The sequence below is a fragment of the Cebus imitator genome, unplaced genomic scaffold (genome assembly GCF_001604975.1).
Source record: "Cebus imitator isolate Cc_AM_T3 unplaced genomic scaffold, Cebus_imitator-1.0 Scaffold32, whole genome shotgun sequence".
Taxonomy (NCBI): Eukaryota; Metazoa; Chordata; class Mammalia; order Primates; family Cebidae; genus Cebus; species Cebus imitator.
The window spans coordinates 7385066-7396797 of record NW_016107347.1 but is presented as its reverse complement, the minus strand read 5'-3'; the positions used below and the strand labels follow the sequence as shown (position 1 = coordinate 7396797).

Here is an 11732-nt window from a genome sequence, read left to right as displayed (position 1 = left end):
GCCTGTAATCTCAGCTACTCAGAAGGTTGAGACAGGAGAATCGCTCGAACCCAGGAGACATTGTTTTCAGCGAGCTGAGATCATGCTACTGCACCCCAGCCTGGGCAACTGAGTGAGATTCCGTCTCAAAAAAAAGAAAAAAAAACAAAAAAAGAAAATATTAGCTGTCAGAGCTGAGGTTGCATTGAAGATGTTTTACTGTACTTTAAAAAAACTTGCACAGCATGTCCTGGAACACAATCTAACAACAAAAAGAAGTATACATTTTATACATGTTCACTTATAAGCAGTAGCTCTGGAAGGAATCAGTTCTTCTTTTATGTGCCCCCTACAATTTAATAAGAATGATAAATTACTAGAGGGTATGTGAACTAGACATATTATGATTCACTTTAAAGAATACTATAAGAGTGGCAATTTGGAAGTAAGAAGTGGAGAGAGAAATAGTACGTTATACTTTGGAAATTATAAAATATATCTTACCATACACACTGATCAGAAGGCCCTTCCAAGATTGTGCAGTAGTCTAACTTCTATCTTTATGTGTTTTGTGAGAATTAGCCCTGTAGAAGGGATTGAGTTTGTGCCATGCAGTTTGACATTTAATATACTTTGGAACATGCAGATTCTCAGAGAAATGTGAACTTATGAAGTCAGATAAATTCAGTTTGTAGTAGCCTAGCCAGTTAAGATTTTTAAACAGGCCTGGCACAGTGGCTCGTGCCTGTAAACTTAGGGAGGCTAAGGAGGGAGGATTGCTTGAGCCCAGGAGTTTGTGTCCAGCTTGGGTAACAAAGGGAGACCCTATTTCTACAAACAAGAAAAAGTAACCAGACATGGTGGCATGTATCAGTGATCCTAGCTACTTGGGAGGCTGAGGCAGGAGAATCACTTGAGCCCAGGAGGTTGAGGCTGCAGTGAGCTATGTTTGCACCACTACACTCCAGCCTGGGTGACAGAGCAAGACTGTGTCTTAAAAAAGAAAAAGTGTAAACAATATTCCTTAACAATTCATTTAAAGTAGATTTACATATAGTTGTATAAGTCTATTTTATTATACAAAATATAATTATGGTGATAGCCATTGTCTGTGGAATTGGACAATTTAAAAGAAAAGTTTCTCCCATACTCCCACCAAATATCATCTTTGCCCAATTTTATCTTGACCAATTGAAGAGGGATATCAGAATATTTTATATACAGTTTTGGAAATTGGTTATCTAAAACTGGGAAATCTTTTCATGGTCTAACAATTTTTCAAAGAAATAGTATTCATTGTAACACAATTTTACCTGAAAAATTAGTAGCTAATTCTTTCTGAGATTTTCTGGGATGTTTGTTTGTAAATATGTCTGGAGGAAACATAATGAAAAATTGTTCTTTGTGAGTGGTAGTGAAATCAATAATTAAAGTGAATTTTATTTTCTGTTGATACTTGGTTTGTGATTAACATCAGAAAACTTATATTTCTATTTAATTGAAACTCTTTTATTAAAGCATTTAATACAATAATTACTCTTTTCTTATCTCTCACTTTAATCACTTTATTTTTTCTTTAATTATATCAAATTAACTATGTTTTTGGAGATTGTCTGATTGATTATTACCTTTGTTTTAGGCTTTCAAGATGAATCTGGAAAAACTCAGCAAGCCTGAACTCCTTACGCTATTTAGTATTCTTGAAGGAGAGCTTGAAGCAAGGGACCTTGTTATAGAAGCCTTAAAGGTATGTTAAAAGAAAAAAAAAGAGAGAGAGATCATCATATATTTTGAAAGTCATTCATTGGTTGTAATTTATTTAACTGGGGTATTTTTGTAGTGTCCACTGAAGTTGAATGGAGGACATACTGATACTTGCTATAGGTAGCCACCTATATGGGGTGATATATGGGACACTGGTGAAACCTTTCTGTTTTCGAAAGAATTCCTTTAGTTTCTTGAGCTGATGTCTAGACCTTGAACTTCATTCTTTTTTTTTTCCGGAGACAAGATCTTGCTGTTGTCAGGCTGGAATGCAGTGGTGAGATCTCAGCTCACTGTATCCTCCGCCTCCCTGGTTCAGGCGATTCCCCTGCCTCAGCCTCCCGAGTAGCTGGAACTACAGGCGTGCACCACCACGCCCAGCTAATTTTTGTATTTCTAGTAGAGACGGGGTTTCACCATGTTGGCCAGGATGTTCTCGATCTCTTGACCTTGTGATCCACCAACCTTGGCCTCCCAAAGTGCTGGTATTACAGGCATGAGTCACCGCATCTGGTTGAACTTCATTCTTTTAGTTTAGTGGCCCTTAGCTGTTTTCAAATGCTGACCCGGTTGAGACTTGATAAGACCAACTTCCTAATAAATGTATATACATCCATATATCAGAATTCAAAATATAATATCTGGAAGATCAAGGATCCTATGAAAATATCCATGGATTCCCTGGACCCAAGATTAAGAATTTTTACTTTTGGTCGTAGTTTTAGCCCATTCCTAATTCTCACTGCTAATTACCTATTGTTATTCTCACTTCTTTTCCCCATTTATCATCTGTCTCAATCCCTTCATAATAAGGGTAGGAGTGGTGGTGACAGCTGCCTCTAATGGAGAAATCAAAGGATGACCTTGTTTTCTTTTTTATAGTTTTACCAATAAAAACTTTTTACTTTTCAGCCTTAGAAACTGTACAAACCTGTAATACTTGTGTCTATTTACTAATCACGGTATCCTCAGCACCCAGCACAGTGGCAGGCATATAGATGTTCAGTAAACATTTGTTGAACAAATGAAATGATTGTACCATTGTGGTGTGTTACTTTAAAATATTACTGTAATACTTCAAACTGGATGTTGTGAATTACTAAATTTAAAAGCCTTTTCTTATGTGTGCTCTGCAACATACACTGCCTTCTGGTTTTAATGTTAACGGATGCTTTTTGCACGTTTTCCTAAAATATATTTTTTTTCTGCATGAATCCAATTTTGGTTACTATAGGCAGCTTCTGATAAGTTGAAAGAGAAGCTTGAGAAGCAAGAGCTAAAATTAAAGGAGCATTTTGATAGAAGATACCATTCAGAATCAGGCACAAATGTTGTATTTAGTCTGCATATGGTCTGTAGCTGATTCTGAGGCTTAACTCTCTGCAGTTTAGGTGAAATGATAGCATCACCAGAAGTGACACATTTTTAAACAATCTATTGTTAGATAAAATAGGGGGCAGCTGGGGTTAAAATTGCTTCAATCCTGTGAGAAAAGCAACTGCCATAGCATTCTTTAAACTGAAGTATTTTATTTATGGAGTTTTGGGGGGGTTTTTTGTTGTTATTTGTTTTGATTCTGCAATGTATCAGGATTTTACTGCATAATTTTTATAGCTTTTGCTTAACAATAAACACCTGTTGGACTTTTTGAACTAATATGGCAACTAATTTTCTTCCTTTTAATATTGGTTCTTAATTCATGCTTAATGGATTGAAAAGATTTTGGTCTTTGTTCTAAATAGCTGTGATTTGTTTTTCCTTTCTGTTTTGCTTCCAGTAAAAAAAGCTTATCTTTTTATTTTCTTGGTAGCTTCAAAATAGATTTTTGTGTGAACATAAAAATCTATTCTTTAACCGTATATCTCTAAACAAAACCATATGGCTTACTGTCACTTCTCTGGCAAGGCTTGAGTTTCTTTAGGGATATGTTGTAAAGTTCCCATAGGCTGTAAGTTGACCTAACCTATAGAGTTAGAATTTTAAAAGAGCTACATTCCTATTCCAGAATTTCTGTAAAGTGCCAGATTGCAGCTGTACTCTTCCAGAGCCCCATAATTATGTTCTTTTTCTCCCCAGAAGCCTCCTCACTCACTCTCTGTTGCAGCCAAGACATGTTTGGCATAGAACCAGGGAAAGCCAATAGAAAATAATGTAACGCATTATTCAGTGTCTTGTATATTTCAAATCTAATTGTTAGGGAGGCCATCTATACTATATTTGGTCCTAATTAGATTTTATTTAAAGTGGCTTTCTGTTTTAGAAGGAATCATGTCAAAAAAAAAAAAAAAAAAAAAACCTTTATGAAAGTCTTTCCCTTTTATTGCTTTCATTTCATGAATAAGAACACTAAAGGAATACCCTCTACAATGAAAGCAAATTACATTGCTCATGAACTGTCTGTGGGAAGCCGAGAGCGGAACTACACAGTTCAGCAAGAAAGCCTCAGTTCATTAATTCCAAGCAAATCCAGTAAATGGCTTCCTACCATAGTCTGTGATTGCTTTAGAGGAGAATAAAGGAAGGTTAATCAATGGCCATTTAAAAAATATGAAAAGTAGATTTGACTGCTAATAAAATTTAAATAATTTGTTTCTAAGTCTTCTACATTGGGCTTATTACATCTGCATATCTTAGATCTGATGCGAAGCCACACTAAATGGTTTCTGTGACTAAATAGAATCTACCTTGCCTTTATTGGTATCACTTTATTTTAAAGTATTCTTTAAATTGTCTATACAATGATAAATGGTGAAATATTACAGCTTTCATAGAATTTAGGAGTCTTAAATTCCTTTCTACTGATGCCTTGATTATAAAACAGGTATAACTCTTTTTAAAACTGAGGATAGAACTTTGTTGTATTTGGCCAAAGGCCACTGCAAAATTCTCCAAGCAAGAAGATTTACAGGCAAAAATGTTATAGACATAGCAAAGATAGAAATATATTTAGAGTATGAGATTATGTAATATATCATTCTGTAGGTTTAACTGTTGTGAGTTTTTTTAGCAACAAAGGGTTAAAATGAAAAAATCTAAGTGTTATGTCTGTGTTGAAACAATTAACTTTTCACTGTAAATATTCTGGAAAAAATAATCATAAGGATCTTATGACAGTGCCAAATACAGAAAACAAAATAAAAGTTACCATGGAAGGTGCTGTGGCTTAAGAACATCACAGCTATGGTCACATAGTGGTTAGTACTCTGTGTTGTGTCTGCGGCAAATTCAGTTCTTTTCCAAGTCATGGCACCAAAAATTTAAAAAAATAACATTGCAAGTTCACTGTAATTCCATAGTCTAACATCTGCTTTTGGTCATGGCCTTGTACTTATTATGGAAGCAGATTATTATAAAGACTGGTCTGAAATGAGACAGGTAAAATTGAACTTAGCAATCATTGTACATTGTTCTATGCTAATAAGCCTGTGAAGAGAGTTTGCATTTTTTTAAAAATCAGATATTAGCTTGTTTAACAACAGATCTTTGAAAGTGTTAAATGGACTCAAGCTGAAACATTCTTTGGCACCCATAAGCCTGGACCTAACAATTCTTTGGCCAAAAATCATCCCATTTTAATAGTTTTTAGGAAGAGCTTTTAAGATTGGGATGGGTGGTTTAGATCATTGGTAAAGATCACATGAACATAAGCTATAACTGATAGAAGTCCAATTTCTGTCGAGACAACTGGGATATTAGGGTGAAAACAGAACTTTATTTAGGTTACTGAGCTATAAGGCTTTTATATTTATATTCATAATCTTTATTATGAAACATATTAATGAATTAATCTCTGGCCATTTGTGGCCACATTTTAATGTGTTTTTTAGAGTTGGAGTAACTATTCTTTTTTTTTTTTTTTTGAGGTGAAGTTTCACTCTGTCCCCCGGGCTAGAGTACAACTGCATGATCTCAGTTCACTGTAACATCCACCTCCCTCCCAGGTTCAAGCGATTCTCCTGTCTTAGCCCCTCCCTCCCCCAACCCCAGTAGCTGGGATTATAGGTGTGCGCCACTACACCCAGCTAATTTTTTTTTATTTTTGTAGAGACGGGGGTTTCACCATGTTGGCCAGGTTGGTCTCAAACTTTGGACCTTAAGTAATCCACCTGCTTTGGCCTCCCAAATTGCTGGGATTACAGGTGTGAGCCATTGCGCCTGGCCTCGAGTGGCTATTTTTATTCCTATGCTCTCTCCTTTTCTTTTTCTAGAGACAGAGTCTTACTCTGTCGCCTAGGCTACAATGTAGTGGCTGGAGTGTGCACCTCCCTGCATCTCAACCTCCTGGGCTTCAGTGATCCTCCCACCTCAGCCTCCTGAGTAACTGGGACTACAGGGGCGTACCACTATACCTGGATAATTTTTGCATTTTTTGTAGTGACAGGGTTTTGTCATGTTACCCAGGCTGGTCTCGAACTCCTACTCAAGCAATTCTCGTGTCCCGGCCTCCCAAAGTGCTGGGATTACAGGCATGAGCCACCGTGCCAGCCTATTCCTGCTCTTTCTGAGTGAAGTTTATACATGGATTCCTGGTTTTTCAAAAAAGAAACATAAAGATAATTACTAGGCACTCTTCAAAACGATTAACCAGAACATTCAATTAAGTGTAGCTGTTAGGAATGTGAGCTTTCAAGTGAGACAGACTTAAGATTTGAGCTCTGCCACTCAATTGTCATGTGATCTAAGTTATTTTACCTTGTAAGCTTTACCTGTAAAATGGTATGGTTATGAGGACCAAGTGAGAGAGCAAATGCTAATTGAAGTGCTCAGTGCTCATTTACTTTTAGTTACTATTATTAGAACATACGTTCAAAGTCCATCCATCCATTTAGGAACAAAGATATATTGCATAAAGCAAGAAATACTAATAAGGCCAGTCACTGTGGCTCATACCTGGAATCCCAGCACTTTGGGAGGCCGCGGCAGGAAGCATTATGTTGCCAAGGGTAGGCTCAAACTCCTTAAGTGCTAGGAGTTTTTCATTTTAAAGAGAAGGAACCTGGAGTACTTAAGTGCTAGGAGTTTTGAGTCTAGCCTTGGCAACATAATGAGACCCCCATTTCTGCAAAAAAAAAAAAAAAAAGAGAAAGACTGATAATAAATATGCTATCCTTCATAAAGAAAATGACAGTTCTTCTCAATTAAATCTTGGTTGTTATTAGTGGTGCTTGTACATTATCTTGTTTTTCTTATGAGAATTGACAGTTTTGAGTTGACCCATTCATATCTATACACCCAAAAGCATGTATTTTGAGACAGCAAAGGTTAAGAGTGTACTCCGGGTCATGGAACAGATGTTATAGTCCTTTTCTTTGTAATGAAAACAGGAAATACAGGGATAATGCAGAAGCCTTTGTAGCAGATTTTTTTTCATTGATTTGTTTATTCTTCCATTGTTTGATTCAGCATATTATATTTTGGCTTTTTTAAACAGCTTTATTGAGGTATAATTGACATATAATAAACTGTATGTATTTGATATGTGCAAATTGATGTTTTGATATATTTCCTAATGAAACCATTATCCACAATCAAGATAACAAACACATCCATTGCTCCCCAAAATGTTTATGCCCCATTGTGACCTCTCCTGCCCAACTTCCCTCACTACTCCGCACCCCTGCTTCCAAATCACTCATCTGCTTTCTGTCATTAGAAATTAGTTTACATTTTCTGAAATTTTATGTAAGTGGAATCATACAGAATATACTCCATTTTGGTCTGACTTCTTTCACTCAGCATAATTACTTTGAGGTTTATTCATGTTGTTGTGTATATGACAGCTCATTTCTTCTTTGTTACTTAATAGTGTTCCATTACTGTATATGTATATACCACAGTTTGTTTTGTCCACTTATCTGTTGATAAAAATTTGTATTGTTTCTAATTTGGGACTTTATAAAGTTGCTGTGAATATTCATATACAAGGCTTTGTGTGGATATATGCTTTCATTTGTTTTGAATAAATAGCTAGAGGCTGGGCGCGGTGGCTCACGCCTGTAATCCCAGCACTTTGGGAGGCCGAGGCAGGTGGATCACGAGGTCAAGAGATCAAGACCATCCTGGTCAACATGGTGAAACCCCGTCTCTACTAAAAACTACAAAAAATTAGCTGGGCATGGTGGTGCGTGCCTGTAATCCCAGCTACTCAGGAGGCTGAGGCAGGAGAATTGCCTGAACCCAGGAGGCGGAGGTTGCGGTGAGCCGAGATTGCGCCATTGCACTCCAGCCTGGGTAACAAGAGCGAAACTCCGTCTCCAAAAAAAAAAAAAAAAAAAAAAAAAAATGAATAAATAGCTAGAAATAGAATGGCTATATTATATGATAGATGTATGTTTAATTTTTAAGAATCTGCCCAAATGTTTTTCAAAGTGATTATACCATTTTACATTCCACAGATAGACCCAGTTCCTCACCAACACTTGGTATAGCTAGTCTTCTTCATTTTAGCCATCCTTATAGGTGTGTAATATCTCATTATAGTTACAATTTCCATATTATCGCTGGCTGATGTTGAGTATCTTTTCGTGTGCTTATTTGCTAATCTGCTCTCTGTATTGGTTATTTTTTTTTGTTTTGTTTTATTTTATGTTAGAGATGGGATCTCACCTTGTTACCCAAGCTGAAGTACAGTGGTACAGTCATGGCTCACTGTAGTCTCAGTCTCCTGGGCTCCAGCGATCCTCCAGCCTCAGCCTCCCCAGTAGCTGGAACTACAGGCTCATACCACCATGCCTGGCTAATTTTTTTAATTTGTGGTAGAAATGAGATCTCAACCATGTTGTTCAGGCTGGTATCAAACTCCTCACCCCAAGTGATCTTCCCACCTTGGCCTCTCGAAGTGCTGGGATTATAGGTATAACCACCAACCCAGCCTGTGTTATTTTCTTTGGTTCAGTATCCGTTAAAATCTTTTGCCCCCCCCTTTTTTTTTTAAGTTATTTGTTTTCTCATTAGTTTTGAGAGTTTCTTCTATATTTGGATGTAAGTCCTTTATCAAATATATGCCTTGCAAATATTTTCTTCCAGTCTGTAACCTATTTCGTTCTCTTAGTCGTATTTTTTTTTTACAGTCAAGATACTTAACTTATAGTTAATAACAATGTATTGTGTACTTGAAAATCACTGGTAGATTTTAAGTGTTCTCACTGCACAAAAATGATAGTATGTAAGATAATACATATGTTAAGTAGCTCAATTTTGCCATTCCACAGTGTATACATATTTCAAAACATATTGTACACTATAAATATTTAGAGTTTTTATCAATTAAAAAATAAATTTTAAATAAATAAAAACCCAGCCATAATAATCTAGACCAGGAAAAAAAAGTCCATTTTTTCTAGACAGGAAAAAAGAAAAGATACTTAACTGTATCTTTTGAAGAGCAAAAGGTATTCATTTCCATGAAGTTCAGTTTATCAGTTTTTCTTCTTTTTGAGAGTCTTGCTGTGTTGCCCAGGCTGGAATGCCATGACGTGAACTCGGCTCACTGCAACCTCTGCCTCCTGGGTTCAAGCGATTCTCCTGCCTCAGTTTCCCAAGTAGCTGGAACTACAGGCATCTGCCACCATGCCCAGCTAATTTTTGTATTTAGTAGAGACAGGGTTTTACCACGTTGGTCGGGCTCATCTTGAACTCCTGACCTCAAGTGATCCACCCGCCTTGGCCTTTCAAAGTGCTGGGGTTACAGGTGTGAGCCACCATAACTGGCCTATCAATTTTTCTTTAATGGATTTTGTTTTTAATATTATAGCTAAGAAATATTTGCCTTAATGTCAAAAAGATTTTCTCCTATTTTTTTTTTTTTTTCTCTAAGCCTCATAATTTTTAGATTTACACTTAGGTCTATGATGTATCTTCAGTTAATGTTGTTACATAGTACAACGCATGATTTTTTTTTTTTGCATATGGATGTCCAGTTGTTCTAGCACCATTTGCTGAGATTATCCTTCCTCTTTAGAATGGTCTTTGCACCTTTGTCACAGTCAGTTATCCATCTATTCATGTATTTGTTTCCAGACCCTCTGTTCTCTTCTTTTGATCTGTTTGCCTACCTTGATCCCAATACCACACTGTTTTGATTATTGTGGCCTTATGGTGACTTAAAATCAGTTAGTGTTAGTCCTCCAACTTGTATTCTTTTGGAAACTTCTTTGCCTTACTTATGGTCCTTTGCATTTCCATATGTATAGAATCAGCTTGCCAATTTCTGTACAAATGCTGTTGGGATTTTGATTGGGACTGCACTGAATCTAGAGATCAATTTGGGGAGAATTCGTGTCTTAACAACATTGTGTTTTTCAATCCATGCTTATAGCATATCTCATTTATTTAGGTTATCGTTAATTTCTCTCAGCAGTGCTTTGTAGCTTTCAGTGTATAGCTTTTTCACATTTTTTTTGTCAGATTTACCCCTAAGTATTTCACACTTTTGGTACTATAAATGGTATTGGGTTTTATTGTTGTTATTGTTTTGGTTTGGTTTGTTTTTTTGAGATAGGGTCTCACTCTATCCCCAGGCTGAGTGTAGTGGGATGATCATGGTTCACTGCAGCCTCAACCCCCCAGGCTCAAGTGATTCTCCTACCTTAGCCTCCCAAGTAGCTGGGACTGCAGGCACACACCATGCCCAGCTAAATTTTTTTTTTTTTTTTTTTTGTAGAGACAGGATCTCACTATGTTGCCCAGGTTGGTCTCAAACTCCTAGACCCAAGTGATCTTCCCGCCTCGGGATTACAAACATGAGCCACTGCACCAAGCCAGTATTGTTTTTTAAATGTTAATTTCTGATTGTTTATTGCTGTTGTACAGAAATAAAATTGGCCAGGCGTGGTGATTCACACCTGTAATCCCAGCACTTTGGGAGGCTGAGGCAGGCAGATCACCTGAGGTCAGAAGTTCAAGACTAGCCTGGTTAACATGGTGAAACCCTGTCTCTACTAAAAATACAAAAATCAGCTGGGTAAGGTGGCACACGCCTGCAGTCTCAGCCACTCGGGAAGCTGAGGCAGGAGAATCACTTGAACCTGGGAGGCAGAGGTTGCAGTGAGCTGAGATTGCGCTACTGTACTCCAGCCTGGGCAACAGAGCAAGACTCAGTCTCAAAACAAAAAGAAATAAAATTTATTTTTGTATACATTGATTTTATATCCTGCAACCTTGCTAATAAACTCACTTATTAATTCTGATAGCTTTTAAAATAAATTCCTTTGGATCCTGGCATAGTGGCTGACACCTATCCCAGTATTTTGGGAGGCTGGGGTGGGTGGATCATTCGAGTCCAGGAGTTCAAGACCAACCTAAGCAACATGGTGAAACCCCTTCTCTTTAAAAAAAAAAAAAATTAGCTAGGTATGATAGTGTGCATCTGTAGTCCCAGCTACTAGGGAGGCTGAGGTAGGAGAATTGATTGAGCCAGTGATGTTGAGGCTGCAATGAGCTGTAATTGCACCACTGCACTCCAGCTTAGGAGACAGAGTGAGACTCTGGACTCAGTCAGTTTCGTTGGATTTCCTACTGACAATTGTCTGCAAATAAGGACAGTTTTACTTATTTCTTTCTAATCTGGATGCCGTGTGTGTGTGTGTGTGTGTGTGTGTGTGTGTGTGTGTCTTATTACGTTGACTAGAATCTTCAGTACAATGTCAAGTAGAAATGATGGGGATATCTGTGTCTTCTTCCCAGAAAGCATTCAGTCTGTCAAGTTGTTAGCTGTAGGTTTTTCACAAATGCTCTTTATCAGATTGAAGAAATTTCTGTTTTTAGTTTGCAGGGAATTTTTATCAGGAATGAATGCTGGATTTTGTCATGCTTTTTCTGTACCTATTTAAAGCATAAAAATTTTTATGTCCTTGTTGTGCGTCTGAAATATTGTGTGAAAGAGAGCTTCATCCTCTTTTTTATTGAACTTCTCTGAGATCAAGTAAAGTGATGTGGAGTAGCTTTTTCAGATTTATTTTGCTGCTTTTTAGAAACTAAATTCTGTAATT

General features: G+C 37.1%; 1 protein-coding gene across 2 annotated transcripts in view; it reads left to right on the top strand.

Moving 5' to 3' along the window:
* Window positions 1-11732, top strand: part of CTTNBP2NL (CTTNBP2 N-terminal like) — a 61260-nt gene that overhangs the window by 17326 nt on the left and 32202 nt on the right. Inside the window, exon 3 of one of the 2 annotated variants that reach the window (XM_017524317.2) lies at window positions 1627-1726. In XM_017524317.2, coding sequence (XP_017379806.1) covers window positions 1628-1726 — 99 coding nt within the window. In that variant the 5' untranslated portion in view covers window position 1627. Of the gene's footprint in view, window positions 1-1619; window positions 1727-11732 lie in introns of both variants that reach the window. The other variant, XM_017524316.2, reaches the window with a different exon arrangement.